General features: G+C 42.6%; 1 protein-coding gene across 1 annotated transcript in view; it reads left to right on the plus strand.

Moving 5' to 3' along the window:
* PTPRM (protein tyrosine phosphatase receptor type M) overlaps nucleotides 1–21,166 on the plus strand; it is a 482,851-nt gene that overhangs the window by 451,514 nt on the left and 10,171 nt on the right. The window contains exons 24-30 of the mRNA XM_081097861.1: nucleotides 4,009–4,163; nucleotides 4,424–4,559; nucleotides 6,252–6,401; nucleotides 7,101–7,274; nucleotides 9,737–9,868; nucleotides 14,209–14,334; nucleotides 16,220–16,383. Coding sequence (XP_080953987.1) covers nucleotides 4,009–4,163; nucleotides 4,424–4,559; nucleotides 6,252–6,401; nucleotides 7,101–7,274; nucleotides 9,737–9,868; nucleotides 14,209–14,334; nucleotides 16,220–16,383 — 1,037 coding nt within the window. The remainder of the gene's footprint in view (nucleotides 1–4,008; nucleotides 4,164–4,423; nucleotides 4,560–6,251; nucleotides 6,402–7,100; nucleotides 7,275–9,736; nucleotides 9,869–14,208; nucleotides 14,335–16,219; nucleotides 16,384–21,166) is intronic.

Genomic DNA, 21,166 nt, shown 5'->3' on the forward strand with positions numbered 1-21,166 from the left:
AATTCCCCTCATGTTGTATGTTCATGTGGGTTTCCTGTAGTGAGTTAGTATCTGTGTGTTGAGACCCAGGTCCTAACTCCTCCTGGAATCCCTCTACTTCCTGAGGCTTTTCAGGCCTCTGGTTTCACACGGACCGATGGATCTTCCAGGTTCTTCCAGGTCGAAGGGACTTACCTGGAAGCATAGGATACCCCTGCATGAACCAGCACCCCCATTCATCCTCACTGCCATACTGGTTTCAGCCTTTTGTACTTGCTGGTGTTGGGTCGTGAGTGCTCTGCCTTGGCTCTCCTCTGCCTCATCCCACGTGCATGGATGGGGCTTCTTGGGGAAGCACTGTAGGGCGTAACAGGGAATTTCCTTATCCCCCCTCTTTCTGCTGACATAGGGAGGGGCCGGAGGTGAAGCAAACTGCAGTCCACCCAGAGAACTGTCACAGGTAGGCTGTGGGAAAGTGGAGGTGATGTGGCTGAGAAACACTCTGCCTGCCAGTCCTCATCTTGCCCCCGATGCAGGGGACACATGATGTTGTGTCTGAGGTCCACAGACTTTGTGTCAAGAGCTGACTCTCCAGAACTCAGCCCCGCACTGCTACACTGCGCATAGCCATTTTGTTGTGAATTTGTTCAGTGCAAGCTTGTGCCCATTTACACTGTCAGGTCCTCTTAGAGGACCTGGATTGTCTGTGGACTGCTGGGCAGTTGGCTCTTGGCCTTCTCCTCTACTCTATATTCGTACTTTTTGGGTTAGCAAGGCCAGTTTTAAGGAAATTGCAGCATCTGTTTACGGGCTAATTTACTCTTCTGTTTTGAACTACCTATCTTGGGTTTCAAATTCATATTTGTCAGAGAATCACAAGACTGAAAAGATTTTATTTTCGTCTGTTTCTCATGCTATTTTTTTAGCCTGTCATTTTTAATAAGCAGGCAGGAGGCTTGGGGACTTCAAAGAACATGGAGTTCTTGTTGCCTCAATTCTTCAAGTTCTGAACCTCATACTTTGATGTGTGTTTTTTCCCCATCTTAGGCAGGTTTGGGGGGAGGATTTCTGTACAGCTCTTGGCAAGAGCGCTCATGAATTACTGCATTAAAACAGATAGCGATAAAAGACCCTCAATATTTTTTTCTTTTAAAAAAAAAATCATCCAAAGTCATCACTTAAACATGGAGTCCTTTGAACAGTAGTCAGCTCTCTAATAAGCTGAAAAGGCATCTCTGATGCTAAAGGAAGGGTTTGTTTGTTTCTTTGTTCTTTTTTAACCTCTTATTATACTCTCCGACGTCCCCAGTTACACAGAAATGTTTTAGAAATACCCAGTTATTTTAGTCACCAGACAACTAGCAAAGAGGTGATGGAAGGGAGGGACGAGGAGCTTTTTCAGGCTTTGAAGGAAATCAAAATGACCTGTTCGTGGTTTTCTAACTGGACAATTGGAAACTTTAAGGAAAACAAATCATTAGCACTTACATGGAGCACTTCTTGTAGATTTTAAACTTTCTCATTAGAGGGGGGAAACAGTCAATCATATATGTGCGAGTCCTGCAATTCTGAGAGTATGTTGCATCAAGGGACCGAAGGTGAAAATGGATTTGGGCTACACTCCACAAAACAAGCAAACACGTTGCAATCTGAAACTGATGAAGTCCTGTTTTGCATCGGACTGTCATCCTCTCCCACGTAGCGGATGACTCAAAGCTAAACAGATATTAAGCAAGGTGAAGTGTCCACGGTGTCATGAGGAAGACAGCTGAAAAGTCCCCGTGGATCTCGGCTGTCTGGTGAATCTATCCCAGTCTATCCTGGCAGAAAGGAAGTTGACAGTGGCCACCGAATTCTCTCTACCTAGGAGGTGTTTGGGGTTCAGAGAAGGCAGTGGGAATATGAACCTAATGCCTTGTAGACAAAGAATGCACAGATATTAAGTACACACTTTGTTCTAGGCACTATTGTATGTCTTGGGTTCTTCTTTCCCATTAAATTGCATGGGAAAATGAAGTGAATATTACTTTTTTATGTTGCATTAATACTTGTTATAATGAAAAATAAACAAAAACATAATGATATCAAGTTGGGAATCATTTGTGTTGTGATCACTAATCACATCTAGGATTTCACCCCCAAATGAATTGACTCAGAAGCAATTTCCTTTGCTAATCTTGAACATATAAGAGGGTGGAGGTTTCTTTTGGGGAAAAGACATTTATCTTGTTCCAAAAGTGAGTTTTAAAGGGATTGGTTGGGGTCCCATCTCATGATGGATGAAGTTTGGGACTTGGGGATGCTGGAGCTGAAATCTAGCAAAGCTAGAAGGGGAAGTTCTCAAAAAATGAAAATTAAGAAAAAAAGGCAGTATATGGGGGGAAATGCCCTTCAGTGGTCTCTGGAATAAATAAATGTGTATCATAGGCATCCCCACTGTGTGGGACCACCACTGACCCAGTTGTCTTACTTGGGGGAGTTCTCTAAGGGTCTGGAGAGTGACCCAGCTCAACCCTTTGTCTTCTGATGGAGACTTTGGGACTGGCTATGGTGTCAGCAATAAGAAATGTGGGCTCCTAACCACCTTGTAATGTTACTTTGGGGTCACAGAGCATATGTAGCAGATAACAGTGTTGGTTTTTATTCGTGACTCTCTGATAGCTTAATACCTTAATGCTTAAACATCATTAAAGAATAGCATGATTTTCAAAGAGTACTAAAGCTTCAACATTTGTGGGTTATTAAACTAAGACATATTGATACACTTATAGCAAGCAAGTCTTACCTGAAAATCTATAATTGTTAGCCTCTTCCAATCTTTCAAAGCACATAAAATTCTGAATTTCTCTGCTCATAAGTATGTGTGAACAATGACTGATGGTGAATGTGTTAAGGTTAGTGGGTACTTAATGTTATGATAAATAAAACCAAACTCAGGGACTAACGCAGAAATGGTAAATAGTCACTAAATGAGAGACAGGAGAAAATTAAATTTAACCCCAAATTTACATCCAGCCTTGATTCTGGAAGTAATTGTTGTTTTCAAAACAGACTTCAGCTTTAAGATACAGTCTTACAACATGGGCTCATGGTTAGAAAAAAAAATTGATGGATATACATCAACTAAAATATTCTCAAAACAAGAGTAAATTTTTAAAAAACAAAACCTTAAAATCCCTTTCTTCTGCCTTCCCTTCACTTCAGTGGCAGGCAACTGTCCCACTTCAACTTACTGATCCAACAAAGAATTCTAGCAAAATGTGATTTCCATGGTATATATGTGCTTGCCTACCTGTTTTCCACAAGCCAGCTGCAACAACCTGAACCCAGGAGGCACTGTCTGAATACCTCTGTGTCCCCAGCACTGAAGGTCATACCTGAAGGAAGCATTGCATTCACTAGATGGTCACTGCATGGATGAATGGATTAAATGTTTACCTGAATTAAAAAAGAGAACTCTAACAAAATCAATTGCAAATGAAAATTAGTTCTCTGGCCTATGTAGTTGGAGAGTAGTCCTCATTCATTCTTCCAGTGGCATTCTCTAAGCATCCACAGTGTGTGCACTGCTCAAGGGCCCGGGACAACGGAACCAGAATACAGAAGAGAGAACAAGGGTCTTGCATTTTAGTAGCTGGTCTCTTGAGCACACAGGTCCCTGTTCGGCGGCTCTTTCTCTGTGAACGCACACCTCACCCTTAGGACTAAGTGACACACAAACTGTTCACTGAGTCTACTTTTTGGAAAGGAATTTCAAGGACTCAAAGAGATCCATTCATTCATTTGCTGGAATTGCACCTGTCTATTAGTGTTGTCCCCAAACGTCACCTCTCCTTCCACCCGACGAATATCTTCCTGCCTGTGGTAAGGTTTTCAAAGTATAAAATCTAAGAATGACCTTCTTCCCAGCAACTCAGAGTTTCTGTCCCTAGGCTCACTGGCTGCTCAGGGCTACCTGATTCTCTCCTGGTTGCTCATCATGCATTTTCCTTTGTTCTTTCCCTGCAATGTGCTGACTGGGAATGGCAGAGGGGCGTTCATGAAATCCGAGAGATCAGACAGTTTCACTTCACTGGCTGGCCCGATCACGGGGTCCCTTACCATGCCACAGGGCTGCTGGGATTCGTCCGGCAGGTCAAATCGAAGAGCCCGCCCAACTCAGGCCCATTGGTGGTGCACTGCAGGTGAGTAGCATGCCCAGAGCCTCTGGAAGGACACACAGAGGGCAATGGGTGTGGGTCTCCTTTGGGTGGTGAAAATGCTCTGGAACCCAGTGGAGGTGATGGTTGCACACCATTGTGAAGGTGTGAAATGCCACTGGCTTGTACACTTTAAATGGTTCATTTTATGTGATATGAATTTCACCATAGTAGGATATTTTCTTTAAAAAAGCAGCTGCACAGGGGTCCTTTCCTTACTCTAACAGACATCTCTCTCCATTCAGTGCTGGTGCCGGGAGGACCGGCTGTTTCATCGTTATCGACATCATGCTGGACATGGCGGAAAGGGAAGGGGTGGTGGACATCTACAACTGTGTCAGGGAGCTGCGGTCACGGAGGGTGAACATGGTGCAGACGGAGGTACTGTGCTCCCATCAGTCCCCATCAGTTCTCGACTGGCCCCTGGGCCTCCCGTGCATCCCTATCCCCCAGAGCCAAGGAAAAAGAAACGCTGGCAATTCTCTCTGCAAAACTCCCTAAAAGAAAAAGTGACTCAGCTGGCAGCCTTTCTTTCCTTCCTCCCTTCTTCCTTTTCTTTTTCCTTTCATAACCAAACAAAAAAGCCCCCGAGTCTCCCAGGTAACAGACTGTAGCCATGAGCCTAAATCCGTGCATGTTTCTGTGTCAAGGAGCCCAGGGGAGTCTCTGCATTAAGGCTTCAGGTTTCCAATTCCATTTCTCTTTATTATGCCTTTAAACCAGCTGGTGACCAGGGCAAGGTCACGCCTGAGAACAGCCAGGCAGTTGCCAAGTGGCTCAAGGGTAGTGTCTGTACATTTTGTTCCTTTCCTGGTCCCTAAAAATTCTTCCCAGTGGCCTGGTATCGAGGGAATTTGCCCATTTTATAGAAGCACTGTGTACCAACTAGTACTTCTATCAACTAGAATTCAAAGTGTATCAGGCATTTAAGCTTCTGAGGAAAAATATTAGATCCTACTCCTAGGAAATTTTTATGAATATGTGATTGTTTTAAGTAAGCATTACACTCACCACCTGGAAAATGATCCGTGAAGTAGAAAAAGAACTAAGAACAATCCATTACATTTTGATCATGCATAAAGTTTACACAAGGCACTGGAAAACCTTATTTATTTAGTTATTTATTTTAGCTAATAAAGAAAAATAGCAGAAACTTTCTATGCTGTGTTCCTAGTCTTTTTCTCTTTAGAGTAGGAATTCTTTGTTTTAAAGATAATAATGATAATGTATTTTTTAAAATAAATTTTTATTGATTTCAGAGAGAAAGGGAAAGGGAGAGAGAGATAGAAACATCAATGATGAGAGAGAAGATCATTGATTCGCTGTCTCCTGCACGCCCCACACTGGTGATCGAGCCCGCAACCTGGGCATATGCCGTGTTCAGGAATTGAGCCGTGACCTTCTGATTCATAGGTCGACATGAGCCACTGAGCCATGCCAGCCAGGCTAAAGACCCATTTTTACACTGTGGACTTGTAACCTATAAACAAGAGCCCTCCTCTAGACACAGAAGGACTTTTGTAACTATCACATTCATTAATATTTCAAAGGAAATAGTGCTAAGTGCTCAGAACTGGTTTTCCACTGTGCTGTCAAGTTTCCCTAGACCTTCTCTGCATTATTAATTTGGTTGGCACATTCTTTTTTTATCATGGATAGATAAGATTCTGCTCATTTCCTCATCTGAAATACTGAGTTTCAAGCCTGTAGGATCAGAATTACTGAAGTAGTTTAGCCATAGTTACTCTAGCATCACAGTGCTTGCTCTAGTATTTATCAGTGTCTGATTGGTTGTAATCAGTCCATATAAGGCTTTGATCAGTCCATATAAAGGGTTGAGCCTGTTTGTCTCTTCCTCCCATTAAACTGTCATGCGTGGCCTTTCAGTAACCATGCCAGCTGTGCCACGTGGGGAATACCCCTCTCCCAGCAGTCAGGTCCTCACACTGGATCTCTCGCCTCAGAACACTGGTCCATTTCCTTGACCATGTGGGGCTGCCTTCCCTCTTTCTCTATCTCAGTCTCTCAGGTACCTTGGTGTCTCTTACTAACCAGTCCCCTGTGCTTCACCAGGAGCAATATGTGTTTATCCATGATGCCATCCTAGAAGCCTGTCTTTGCGGCGACACCTCCATCCCTGCTTCCCAAGTTCGGTCTCTGTATTATGACATGAACAAACTGGATCCACAGACAAATTCAAGCCAGATTAAAGAGGAATTCCGGGTAAGTCACACTAAAGGGAGAGGCGAGTGGCTGTGACTTTGCTCCTCAAGAAATATATCTAAGTCAGATCTTGAACCATTGAGGCAACACAGGGTTCCTCAACCTCAGCAATATTAATATTTGGGGCTGGATAATTCTTTGCTGTGGGGCTGTCATGTAGGATCCCTGGACTCTACCAACTGGATGCCAGAAGCCCTCCACTACATCAGTTGTGACAACCAGAAATGTGTGCGGACATTGCCTGTGTCCCGTGGGGGCAAAGTTACTTTTTGAGAACCACTGGTCTAGCAGTGCCATTTCCCCTCTTCAAAAGCAGACACAAGGTAGTCCCATAATGCCCTGGGGTGTAGCCCAAACAAGCAAGGTACTGCATTCAGAGTACTTGCCAGGCAAAAGTCATCCTCACATTCCATCTAAATGTACCTGGCTCTAGACCAATTCTACCCAACCTCCTACTCCCAAGTGCCCAGATGTCTAGCCCTCATTAGACTCAATGGCCCTTATGTCTGATGGGCACTATCTATGGACAAAATCCAAGGAGAGAAAAGAGAAAAATGTAGCTGTGTGAGTGGGGCGATGGCGGGGGTGGAGGAGGGAATGATCTTGTACTCAGCTGTAGGAAACTTGGCTGTGCCACAGTCTGAATTAAGACAGTGTACTACCCAGCGTCTTGTCCACCGTCTGCATTCTATTACATAGACCCTGAACATGGTCACGCCGACACTGCGTGTGGAAGACTGTAGCATTGCGCTTCTGCCCCGGAACCATGAGAAAAACCGGTGCATGGACATCCTGCCTCCGGACCGCTGCCTGCCTTTCCTCATCACCATCGACGGGGAGAGCAGCAACTACATCAACGCCGCTCTCATGGACGTAAGCCCACCTACCTTCCCTCGGAAGGAAATGGGAGATTTTTCTCCAGGGGTAGCAACTGGGAAATGACGAAGTGCAGCCTGGGTCTCCTTAGACGCATCTGCCCTTGTTCTTTGGGGTGTTGTTTTTTTAAAGACAGAAACTATTTTTTCTGCAAAGTGCATTTCAGACTCCATATATATTTTCCTGTCAATGCAAACATTCTTGGTCTCTCAGAAACCACTAGTCCTAACGTATTGGTAAATGAATCATGTCCATTTACTCTCTGAGCACTTACATTTTAACCTGCTGGCCAGAGAGCAAGAGACAGCTCTTAGGTCACTACGGCAGTGAAGTGGGATAATATGGTTTGCAACATTATTTTAGTGCCCTTTCTTCCTAATTCAGGCAGTAATTAACATGAGGGGGAAATTGCCTGTCAGTACAGATAGTACACAGCTCATTACTTCCTGTCAGTCTGTTTACTTCTAACTGAATGAGCATTTGCTATTCAATTGGTGGGAAATGTGAATGGATATTTTTAGTGCTAATATGGACATTTTAATTCTATGGGTGTGATATTGGTAAAAACTTGTTTGAGGCTCTCCAGAGCAGTAAAAAGCATATGTATCCTTTTATGGCAAAAATAAGTAGCACCATCCTATCTAATAAACGGATGATATGCAAATTAAATGTCACTCCATCACAAAGATGGCAGCGCCCATAGCCACAAGATGGCAGCGCCCAGTCCTCTCAGCCCTGCTGGCAGCATGAGCGGGCAGCATGAATGGCCTGGCGGAATGCTTGCTTCGTTGCCGTGGCCACGAGGCAAGCGATCCACGCCCAGCCGTGGATGGGCCTCTTGCCAGGCCAGGGTGCAGAACACTTGCGTAAGAAGAGAAGGAACCGGCAAGCTGAGCAGAGTCAAGTGGCCCCTGACTCCCGGGCAAGGTCAAGTCCGGGCGGCCAGAGGGTGGAGGGGGTAGAGGATAGTGTGACAGGAGGGGCTGGTGGTGGAGGCACAGGTTGAAAGCCGGCTGAGAAAGAGGAAGGGAGTCCTTTATTGGAGTTCCTGAAAACAGGGAGGGAAGTCGTTTATATTTCTTAGCTGCGGATCGGCCTCTGGTCAGGACAGGGTGTGGATGGGCCTCTGAGCTGCGGAGAGCCTCTGGGCAGCGGTGCAGAGCGGCCAGGCCCTGCAGAGAGCTACTGGCACGTGGATTTGTGTGCAGGGCTACTAGTCACACATATAAATAACAAGGAAAGATTTCTAGGAAAAACGTAACTATTTTAATTATGCATGTTTTTAAATATGTTTTTATTGATTTTAGAGAGAAAGAGTGAGGGGGAAAGAGAGAGAGAGAAACATCTATGTGTGAGAGAAAAACATCAATCTGCTGCCTCTGGGGTTGAGCCCACAACCCCGAAATCCGGACATGTGCCCTGACGGAATTGAACCCGTGACCTTTTGGTGCATGGGACAATGCTCAACCAACTGAGCACACTTCCCAAGGCTTAATTATACATATTTTAAAAATAAAATAAAATTTTCTTTATTAAAAAAATTAAAATCTTACTTTATAATATTCATAGGAGAATTGGCTAAAACAAAAGGATACTAAAATTTGAAAGAAAAGAAGAAATGGACAAATATGGTTACATACTAGCCAGAAGGAAGTGAAAGTAGCTGCATTTTTAGCAGGCAAAATAGGCTTTAAGGTTAAAAAAAAAAAAAAAGACTTTAAAGGCAACTTTTAAAAAAAAAGATAAAATGACTATTATTTTATGGCGTCATTTTGTAAGAAATAATGTTTGATGCGCTCAGAAGAAATTACAATGCTACACTAAAATTATGGCTTCAAAATATATAAAATAGAAATTGAAATACAAAGTGAAACGGAAAAATTCATCATCATATAAGGAGACAGTACCATGCTTCTTTCAGAGCCTAGTCAAGGAAACAGTCAAAAAAATCAGTTAAGTGCGGAGTAAGCTAGACCTAACGACAGAAGTAGAGCATTGGATTGAACATTGAATACACTTAAGGTCAGACTGGGAGCCAAACATTCATGTGCTATTAGTTACTGACAAAAAGGGGTTACATTTTTTAAATGCTTTGAGATCTAACTCCCAAGCCCTAGATAAAAGCTTATTCCTCGGGGGGCGAGGGGGGGGGCGGTACTGGGCGGGGAGGAGGGGGGGGCGAATTATGTATAAGGCCAATATTGCTTTTCTACTAGAGACAGCAAAAATTCTATAAAATGCTCTTATGTTCTTAGTGTCAAAGTGAGAATATTTTATCATTACTATTCTGCAGATAAGTTTATATTTAGTCTGTTTTGGCATTGACAACGGTGATAGAATTTAACGGTTGTTAAATATGTTCAGTGTTTTATGTCACAAATTTGTATGCATATAAAATAACCTTAGCTTCTTCCCTTCATATTTTCTGATATATTTGGATCTTTCTTGTGTGTTTGCAGAGCTATAAACAGCCTTCTGCTTTTATAGTCACCCAGCATCCTTTGCCAAACACAGTGAAAGACTTCTGGAGACTGGTCCTGGATTATCACTGCACGTCTGTAGTTATGCTGAATGATGTGGATCCGGCCCAGGTGAGACTCATGAGCTCGTGCCCAGGGTTAATCTGTGTTTGCTTTGTTTGCACATTGAAAAGTGTGGCCTCCAGTGCCAGGTCACAAAAGCCAGGCGAGGATTGAGAACAGAAGATGCTGAAACACAAACGTTAAAAATCAGATGGAATTAGGGATTGGGGCAGAAAGTCATCTGAAACCCAAAAGACAGGCTGGAATTACAGATGGTGGAAGCGAGAGGGCAAGACAGAGTCAGAAAGGATGGAAATATGGACTGGAAGGAAATCAAGGTAATGGGCAGAGTCAGAGCTAAACAGGAACAGGAACGTCACTAAGCCAAAACCAGAGCAAGCAAGCCAGAAAGCCGTGATGGATGTCGGCATCTAACCCAGCGCTTGATCCCGTCAGGGATAGTACCATGATGGGGCGGCAGTGGAGACCGGCAGGCAATTTTAAGGGACAGCAATTAGTTGTGTCAACTCTTTGATAAAGATATTAAAAAGAAATAAAACTGGGCCTTGAAGATAAGAGAAGCTCAGAATGATAAATGGGACATTATCATAGCTCCTCTTCTTAAACATAAAAAAAGATAGAATGGACAGTAATGACTCGATATTAATAATGGGGTTTAAAAACATTTTCTTAGAGAGACTTGTCAGGCGAGCATTAGCACAGTGGCCGTTTAGGAGCTGAATTTATTGCTTTAGGTTACAGCCATACTAATCACAGGCTTAACTGTCATGACAGTTATGCTAAGTTTGAACTTAGCATGTTTTGAGAATAAACTTGTTCTGGAACTGAATTCATTTTCTATCTAATAGAGACAAATTCTTTAAAATAAAATAAATAATAAAATGGCCTATTTCAGCATCCAAAGTGAATAAGATTGATAAGATTTTCCCTTCCTGAAATCTACTTTATTGCCATCAATCTGCCGTAAATGACAAGGAATTCACTTTAATGCTGTAATGTTTTTAATTATGTTAGAGATACTACATTATATTGTTAGGGCTGTAGCCTGAAAGTTCATGAAATAATAATGACAATCCTTGTCCTCATCTAGTCTTTTTTGCTTAAGAAGCTTAAATGTTTTAGGTCTTCCCCATTGATCCTCTCCGGAGGATAGATTGCAGCCATTTAAAAACACAACCACAGCTAAGAGAGCTTCAAAGACACAACTCAAAATAGAACTACGGATCCTGGTTTTCTAACCCGCAGTGTCCAGGTTAAATTTCCCTAATTCAAGAGTCCTTAGTCATAGACAGTTATGGAATAAAGGACTTGATCCCCCTTCAGAATCATTCTTTTCCCCCTAATGTGGATCCTGAAATGTAGTGATGTACTGTTTTGTTCATATTAGTGAGCCAGGCGTTAGTGATTTCTGTGTGTTCTCTTTGAACAGCAATATTTGAATTCTGAAGCTGCATTCTAAACCCAAACTGTCTGGACTGAAACCAAGCCTTGCCTGGCCAGTGGGAGGACAGACAAAGAGACAGTAATTCCATTCAGCAGACAGAGCTGATTTTCAGAGTGAGAGAAAAGGGGCTCCTGGGAGTCAGTCTTTCAGAGAACACTAAACTGAGCATTTGAACTTAAAGGCTTTGCAATTGTACGAGAATAGCACTCAACTATTTTAAGTATTTATAGGTCCAGATCATGGGTGTGTTATACACCATTTAAGCCATTTTATACATGGTTTACTTGGGCAAAGTGCAGAATGCAGTGTGCCAAGAGCCAAATGTCAGCCTGGGCCATTCATATTTCTTTGGTGTAAATGACAAGCTTTTGATCAGGGTTTGAACTGAGAGAACAAGCAAAAAGCAAAGCTAGCTCAGTCAGGAGTAAAATGGGCAGAACAGTTCAACTGGGCATGTTCGGATTTTATTACCATCTCGGCTTCCCATCACAATGCCTATTAATTTTAACAGTGGGTACATTTGGATATCAAAAAGAAAATAAATATTAGCATGCTACAGTTTGATAAGGCAGGTTTATAACTTGTCGCCAGGAAGTGCTGGTGAGGAAGGGAAATTTTCATGAAAGCATTATTTAAAAATAAATAAATGGCTGGTCAAGATAGAGGTATAGGGGAACGTGCTACTCACATCCTCCTACAACCACATCAAAAATACAACTAAATTACATAACAACCATTATTCAGAACCACCTGAAATCTAGCTCAATGGAAGTCCTACAACTAATTATTTAAAAAAGAAGCCACATCAAGACTGGTATGAGGGGCAGAAATGTAGCACATAAAAAGTAGGAGGAATATCTTGGCTGTGGAGATTCCCCCTGAAGAATAAAAGGTTCCATTCCCAAACCAGGCCACCTAGCCCAGGGTTCCAATGCCAGGAAGAGAAGTCCCCATAACTTCGGGCTGTAAAAACCAGCGGGGATTATGGGTGAGTGTGATGGAAGCTGCTGCGGTCCCAGGCAGTTCCTCTTAAAAGGCCCCGCACAGACTTATTCAGACTCTCTCCTTCTGACCTCCAATGCTTGGTCAGCACCTTGAAAAGTACCAGAGACATAAGGGTAGAAACTAAAATGTTTGGCATCAAGATGAGAGCTGGAGGGGCAGCTTTCTGCTGGCAAAGGCCATTGTTCCCTTTGTGATCCCTTCCCCCACAGAACCAGCAGGAGGTTCCATATCTGAGTCTCCATTAACCTGGCTATGACTGTTCACCCTGCCCTGGTGATCCAGCCGTGGGCAAACTATGGCCCGCGGGCCGGATCTGGCCCGTTCGGCTGTTCTATCCAGCCCACGGAGCCGAAAGAGTGGAGAGTTCTCTTGCTCTCCCCTCCGCTCCTTCACCAGCAGCAGTGTTAACATGTATTAGTTCACACAAACACTCCATCCATGCTTTTGTTCCGGCCCTCCGGTCCAGTTTAAGAACCCATTGTGGCCCTCGAGTCAAAAAGTTTGCCCACCCCTGCTTAGACCCTGCCCCACCAACTTGGGTTCTATATTTATCTGGATGATCACTTAGTGTTATATCGTGTCTAATCACTGGACTGGACACCTGAAACTAATATAATATAAATTTTAAAAATAAATAAATATAATTTCTAAGATACTGTTAAGAAAGTACCCTTAGTTACCCTACTTTCATTCTTAATCATAAAGTCCAAATCTCTAACTTCTTTATAATAGAGGAAGATTGCTCTTTAGGTTGACCCACCATTAACTGAAAATTATCTTGCATATAAATCAACCTTTGCAACCTGTGACCAATAAGATTTTTAGGTCCTTTGGAAAATAAAAGTCATCAAAAAGGAAATTCAGCTAGTAGATTCTATTGTTGTGGTCCTTCATTCTGCTTAAAATGAGCTGATATGTTTTTCATCTGCTCTTGGCCCAATAGAAACTGGTTATAAAGTAATGAAGTGGTTCTTTTTTTGTCTCACCACAGCTATTTGTCCCTCTGGTAAATCAGAAAGATAAAAGTTACACTATACTACCCAAAGTGTCACTGGAATATCATGCCCCAAAAGAAGTTTCATTTCCAACTTTAAATGCCTATTGGGGGTCTTGTGAGAAGGAAAGACCTTGGATGTTCTCTCACCTATCTCTAAATTTAGTATTTCTACTAAACTGTGGCTAATAGAACGGTGGCTAACAGAATGAAAGTGCCAGCTTCATTAGCCACCATGCCCAGCTGCACTTCTTCCACATAGAGCTGTGCATTGCATCCCATTCATGCAAAAGTTCCAGTAACCTAGTGTCACCAAAGCTAGAGTGTGAGACTCTAGGAAATTGTGGTTTGTATTAAAGCCACCTCCAGGTAAAGCATTTACTCCTATTACACCAGGTTTCCTACAACAGAGCAGGAGGGTTTGGACCAGAGCATAAAAATGCAACCTAACACTGTTATCAGTATCTTGTCACAAAATAGCCCTATTCCCAAAGTGATTACAAATTGCAAAGCAAGCCCAGGGGAAGATGGAGATTTGGGTGTTTGCAGGTATGTGAGTCATCTTAAGTACCATAGCTCTTCTAATGGCAGCTAGTGGCATCTTCCCAGGGCCTGTAAGAGTTCCTGTCAGCAGCAAAAGGAATCTTACGATAGGGTGTGTAAAATAGCACCACATGTCCTCAGAAAACAGAATCGCTCATAGTTTAATGATGCTTTCTCAGAAAATGCAGGGGAAAGTACTAGATGAAGGACAGGTGGAGCTGAGGAATCAGCCAACAACAAAGTCCGCAAGTCTACTTTCTTGAAGGAAAAGAGAAAGGAAAGAAAACTTCGTGAATCACAGAAGTATTAAGACCCACTGAATGTCAATACTGACCATATCCAAACTGCTCAGAGTAAACTTATTCTTATAAATAACCTCGTGTTTCTTTGTTCTGAATTCAGTTATGTCCACAGTACTGGCCAGAGAACGGAGTTCACAGACATGGCCCAATCCAAGTGGAATTTGTTTCTGCTGATTTAGAAGAAGACATCATCAGCAGGATATTCCGTATTTATAATGCATCCAGAGTAAGAATCACAGCCACTCTCACTTACAATGGGGTTTCATTATTTTCTCTTTCACTGCATATTTAGTGTGCCACTCTGTGACAGTCACTGTTCTAGGAGTATGGACTATATCAGGGCTATATCAGGGAACAAAACAAAGTTCCCTGACTTTATAGAACTTTCATTCTAATGGGAGGTGATAATGGATATAACAGATATAATGAGATATGTTAGAAATTGATAAGTGCTATAGAAAAAAAGAAAGCTGGAATGTAGAAAGTGCTAGGGCATTAACAGGAGGGAGAGCAAGGCTCTGTCTTAAGTAGATGTACAGTGTGAGCAAACACCTGATGGAAGTGAGGGAGCAACCATCCAAGGTTCCGCAGAGTCAGCTTTCCAGGCAGAAGTACTGGTCAGTGTAAAGGCCCTGAGGGATGGTTTCTGGAACAGTAAAGAGGCTGATGTGGCTGGAACACAGTAAGCTCTGATCACCTAGAGGGAATGGGGGGGTCGGGGAGAGGCGTGGCAGAGATCATGCAGGACCTTGCAGTCCACTGCAAAGATTTGGGCATTTGCTCTGAAGGAAATCGGGAGCCATTACAGGGTTTGAGTAGAAGACTCATGTGATATAATTTACCTTTGAAAAGGAGCACTCTGGCTTCTGTGTTGAGAATAGACTTTAAGAGAGGCCCATCGGGAGACTATCATAACAATCTAGGTGAGAAATGACAATGGCAGGACAAGAGTGGTAGCAGTTGGAGGTAGTCAGAAATAGAGAGATTCTGGTATATTCTGACAGCAGAACCAATAGGATTTGCTGACAGTTTGGCTCCTAGGGAGCTGAGGGTGATTCTCTAGATTTTGGTTCTGAGAACTAGAATGATGGAATTGACATAAACCGAGTTAGGGAAGACGGTGGGTGTAAACAGGACAGTTGGCGGGGGGATGGTGGAGGGATGGGGGTCATATGTGGAGAGAGAGTCAGGAGTTCAATTTGAAGCATATCAGGTTTGAGATGACCATTAGACACCTAAGTGGAAATATTGAGTTGGCATTTGCATCTATGAGGACAGAGGTCTGATCTGGAGATGTGAATTGATGACTATTGGAATATTTAAAGCCATGAAATCATCAAATGAGAGACAAAAGAGAAAGGGATCCAAGGACTGAGCCAGGGGTCCATCAGCAAGTGGTCTGGGAGAAAGGGAGGCCAACACAGAGGGGAGAGAGCAGTCAGGCACAAGGAGCAGCCAGGCAAAGAAAGTGTGTCAATGAGAAAAGCGTGACCACCTGTGTCAAAGACTGCTGGGGGCCACGGAACATGTAGTGCACATGGTGTAGCCATGGCAGATTAAAACTGTTGCCTCTTCTAACATTTTCTTGAATACTGCAATTCTATTTAACTATGACTAAAGACTAATTAACTATTGATATCTCAGCAAGATTCACACCAATAAGCAAAATCATATTATATTCACAGGAAACGCAGTGCAATCTGTAACACCCTGAGCTCACAAACATCTCCTGATTGTAATTTATCCTTTACTTTTAATTTACCTGTAATTACCTAAAGTAGAGCCATCTTACCATTTACTACACAATGTGGTCAGTGTTCGTGTTGTGTGTTATTTTTCACTTGGCTTTTGCAAAATCGTAAGCCTTCGGCTTCACTTTTATTTGTCTGGTCTGTCATTTCAAACACCTGGTTTTTTATAACACCTCAATATTAAAACTCATAACTCTCAGGCCAGTAGAAGCTTCCTCTGTTATTTATAGGCTAGCCTCTCCTTTAATATCGCCCTGCTTTGATGAGAAGACCAAGTAGGTGGAACCTGCCCACTGGAATTCAATAAAGTAAATAATGCCTGTTTTCTTTTCACTCCCTGGCTATTGCCTGATTCTCCAGCCCCAAGATGGATATCGGATGGTGCAGCAATTCCAGTTCCTGGGCTGGCCGATGTACAGAGACACGCCGGTGTCCAAGCGCTCCTTCCTGAAGCTCATTCGCCAAGTGGACAAGTGGCAGGAGGAATACAATGGCGGGGAAGGCCGCACGGTTGTGCACTGCTTGTAAGTGTGAGATAGAGCCCTGCATCCGGGAATGACCAGCCACCTTCCATTTCCTGCCATTTCACTATCTCTTGTTTCACTACAATTGGAGAAGAAATAAGTAGATGTGAGTGAAAGGAGATGATCTACTTGATGAAGGTTTGGTTTGCTTTGCAGAAAACAAGATACACATGTTTTGATTCTGCACTTGCACAGACTGTGACTGCTATAAAAACAAACCCTGAACTTGTGATTGGGAACCCCACACCCCCAAAACACACACACACACAGACGTGGGTTAGCCCAGTGGGCTCCTACCAACTCTTGAGAACCAGTTGTTAACATTTGGGGGACTTTTCTGAGCAGGTTGGACTTTCTAAACTGTTGGTTACTTGATAAACCATCCATGTGAAAGAGTCTACATCACAGAAATCAGCAAATACTAGAAATCAGGGCTAGCTTGCCATCACACTAGCATAGTGGGTGATTCTGTTGGAAATCATGTCAGAGACTTCAAAGGAACTGTCGGTTTTTTCTTTGTGGTTTTAAGAGAGTTTTGTTGTTGTTTTATTTTGGTTTGGGCCTGGGAATATAGATATTGGGGAGATTTGGTTAGAGCCATTGTCTCCAAAGTGAGGTCTCCAGGCCACCAGTTTTAGCAGGTGCTGAAATGGGAGAACCTCTGCCACAGAGCAGTGACTCCCAACCTTAGCTGCTCATGGAGAGTCATTTGGGAAATTTCTATGCCCTGGCCACACCCAAGCCAAATTAAATCAAAATCGCTGGGGGTGGGGCCCACACACTGGTGTGTTTTTAAACTCATAGTTTTAACATTCGGCCAAGATGAAGAGCTGCTGAAAAGAGACTTCCATGCTTTTCAAAGCACTTCCACCTGCATTTCCTCATTGGTGATGACATGTAGCTAATCAGCCAGCTGGAATTGGCTTAATGGAGCAGGCAATTAGAAAGTCGTGGCAATTAGGGAAAATGTTTAGAGAATTTGTGGAAACTTAAAGTGTTAAGCTTATGTCTCCTTTCAGTGGAATGTCATTACAAGTATGCAATGAGATCTCTTCCAAATTGAAGGGAAAATAAAGTTTTACTCTAGGCCCACTAACCCTCATTAAAATGACAAGCTTGTGCCCATATCTCATGCCATGCCACCCCCACTCAGGGCCCTACGAGACCTTCTGACAACTTAGAACTCCACCTTGCCTCTCAAGTCAAAATGTGGCATGTCAGCCTGTAGGAAACCGGAATTCCCTTGGAAAGAATCTTAGGAACCTACCCACACTTAACCCTAATCCTTTGTGCCCTGAAAAGCTGTTTATAAGCCATCACCCTTTACTACTTTCTCCTTCCTTTTCATGGACCCAGTTCATTAAAAACATCTCTACCAAGAAAATGCCAAAAGGAATGATGAACAACTCACATCCCCATTTTTATTTCTTTCAAGTCCAGAAATAACTTCTGATCAGAATAAGATCAGAGGGTCACCAGTGTGAGTTAATACAATCCTGGCAAGGAAAATTGACATTTTAGTTAGAGTTTGTATTATATCTATTAAGTTAAAAAAAAAAAAACACTAAAAGTAGTTTGCAGCTATCCATTTCTGCATCTAAAGTCTGCCAGCATCTAGAACTAGGAGCATAATGCATGGCACCAAATCTGATTAGTAGCTTCCTTTCAAGGGCAAGTGCTGTAATTCAAAGGACTAAGTCACAGTGGGGGAAGCTGAGGCACTAGACAAGCCTGCGGGGAAGATACAGGATCCCTTACATCACTGTACCTCAGAGACAACCACCGACTATAGTCTTCCAGGACACAGCGGTGGCCCTAGAACTAAACAGTTATGTCACGTCTCCATGTGACATCTAAAGCAGAGGGCTGTTATTTAACTGTAGTGGACGGTGGTGGACATCTGTTGTTTCTTCCCCTTCTTCCCCTTCTACGGTGAGAAAAACCTTTATTTTTTGGCGGGGAGCCATTCTCCTCCATTATAAAGTCCTTGTGGTTCCCATGGGGCTGCCTCTTGCTCTCTTAACATTGGGGTGGCCAAGAGACCCAGGCCTGGTGAGAATGTTTATTGTTGTTTAGGTTTTTAAATCTAAATCTAAGACTTTCAGTTGTGAGAAACTAGGTTAAATTGGTGCCCTCCAGTATAAGCCAGCAAAGAATGCTTTGAACCACAACAGCTCCCTGCTATTCTTCTGAGGTAAGGACATTTTTTTAGCATAATATAGCGCCACCTAATGGCTGAGGGCAGAGCATCCCTGCCCAAGACAGACTTACAGGGGCTGTGAAATTGAATGGTTCTTTAAGCCACATATACTCACGATAAGCAAATAGGGGGTTTTTTTTCTTTATACATATCTCCCAGCTAATAAAACCAGAAGAAATATACGATATCACCATTTTGCAATCCTCGATGAAAATGATGGGTGTAGACAATGTCGCCGACAGCTGCTGAAAGCGCTGGGTGAAAAGCTAATGGAGGAAAAGCCGTGTGGTGTCGGTGCAAAGGCAGAAAAATAGACTAATGGAGCAGAAGAGAAAACCCAGGAACTGAGCCACACCTCAGGGTCACCTGATATACAAGAAAGATCTCACAGCTTACCTACTGCAAGGCAGCGGGAAAGACTGCCTGCCTACCTGGTGTCTCTCTCCCCTCACACTAAAAATCATTTCCAGATGGACTGTAGACCAAAATGTGGAAAGAAAACAATGACATTTCCAGGAGTAAATTGTTATGAGCATGAGGTTACCAAAGACGTGTTACACAGGACAAAGAACACTAGCCATGAAGGAAACATTGATGAGTTGGATTTCATTAAAGTTAAGTATTTAAGTTCACCTATGACACCAAGCAGAGTGCAAAAGCAAGACACAGAGCTGGTAACGAGTTTTGTGATACATCCATCTGCCAAAGGACTCATAGCCAGAATGCCTACGAACCACTGCAAGTCAATAGGAAAAGGCTAGACAACCCAGTTGTTTGGGCATAACACTTGACAAAAACTTGATTTAAAAAAAAAAAAAAAAGAATGTCCAAGTGGCTGATAAGCATGGAACAGGTCTTCAGTGCCATTTGTTTTCAAGAAAATACACATTAAAATCAGAGTCGGATGGCAGTACATACTCAACAGAATGGCTAGAATTTAGAAGACAACACATAAATGATAATACCAAGTGTCGGTGGAGCTGTGGAGTAACTGGAACTCCCATACGCTGTTCGTAGGAGGTAAATATGCTACAGCCGTTTTGGAGCTGTTAATGAAAGCTAAATGCACATACATTCTCTGAGTTCTCCTGCTCCTAGGCATATGACTACAGAAGTGAGTCATGTATGCACCATGAGACATGTTTACAGCAGATGTATTCATAGTACCGGAAACTAGAAACAGACAAACACTCATCAGCTGTCAGAGAAATAAATTATACAGTAGTATATCCATTCAATGTAATTATTTTAAGCAACGTAAAATAAATTACTGATACAATCTGGATGATTCTCTCAGATAATATTAAGTGAAATAAGCAAGACTCAAGAGTATATATACTGTATGATTCCACTTATACAGAATTCAAAAACAGACAAAAGAAAATTTTTAAATATGCTTTTATTGATTTTAGAGAAGGAGAGAGAGAGAAATATCAATTGGTTGCTTCGCACACACACCCAGACAGGGGATCGAATCTGCAACATGGGTATGTGCCCTGACCAGGAATTAAACTGGTGATCTTTCAGTGCACAAGACGATGCTTAACCAGCAGCCACACCGAACAGGGCCAAAAGAAATTTTTTATGTTAGAAGTAAGAACAGAAGATTATCTTTGGAGTATTGATGGCATTGACAGGACGGAGTAAGAGGGAGATCTCAGGGGCTGATCATAGTCTGTATTTTTATCTGAATGGTGTTTACATGGCATATGCATTTGCAAAAATTAACTGATATATATACTTAACATTCATGGACTTAATTTAAGGTATGTTATACTTTATTTTAAAAACTGCTTTGAAACTTAGTGATGGACTGATCAAGCTGACATTTGAACACAATGATTAATCTTAAAATCACAAAATAAGGAACAATTTTTATATCTGTGCCTACTTCCTAATGACAGTACACTTATAAGGTATCCTTATCCAAAAAAATTTAAATTTTTATGGAACTCGGGAGCTAACTCCCAATTTATAGGAAATACAGGACTAGAGAGTAACATGTTAAATTATATTCAGAGACACAATGAATAAGAACAACCCAGAACATGTGCTCTCTACAGAAAAATAACCCTATTTCCTCGAAAAATAAATTACCAAGGAGAGAGAGAGAGAGAGAGAGAGAGAGAGAGAGAGAGAGAGAGAAGAAGAAGAAGAAGAAGAAGAAGGAGGAGGAGGAGGAGGAGGAGGAGGAGGAGGAGGAGGAGGAGGAGGAGGAGGAGGAGGAGGAGGAGGAAGGAGGAGGAGGAAGGAGGAGGAGGAGGAGGAGGAGGAGGAGGAGGAGGAGGAGGAGGAGGAGGAGGAGGAGGAAGGAGGAGGAGGAGGAGGAGGGGAGGGAGGGGAGGGAGGGGAGGGGAGAGAGAAGAGAAGAGAAGAGAAGAGAAGAGAAGAGAAGAGAAGAGAAGAGAAGAGAAGAGAAGAGAAGAGAAGAGAAGAGAAGAGAAGAGAAGAGAAGCCTATTGATTAAAATAAACTTGCAAGACATTTCGACCAAATGCAATGTGTGGACTTTGCTGGCTGTAGATTTGAAACGGAAACTATAAGAAAATATCAGAAACAACCTGAGAAATTTAAACAGTGACT

This window comes from Myotis nattereri (assembly GCF_964212035.1).
Source record: "Myotis nattereri genome assembly, chromosome: 8".
NCBI lineage: Eukaryota > Metazoa > Chordata > Mammalia > Chiroptera > Vespertilionidae > Myotis > Myotis nattereri.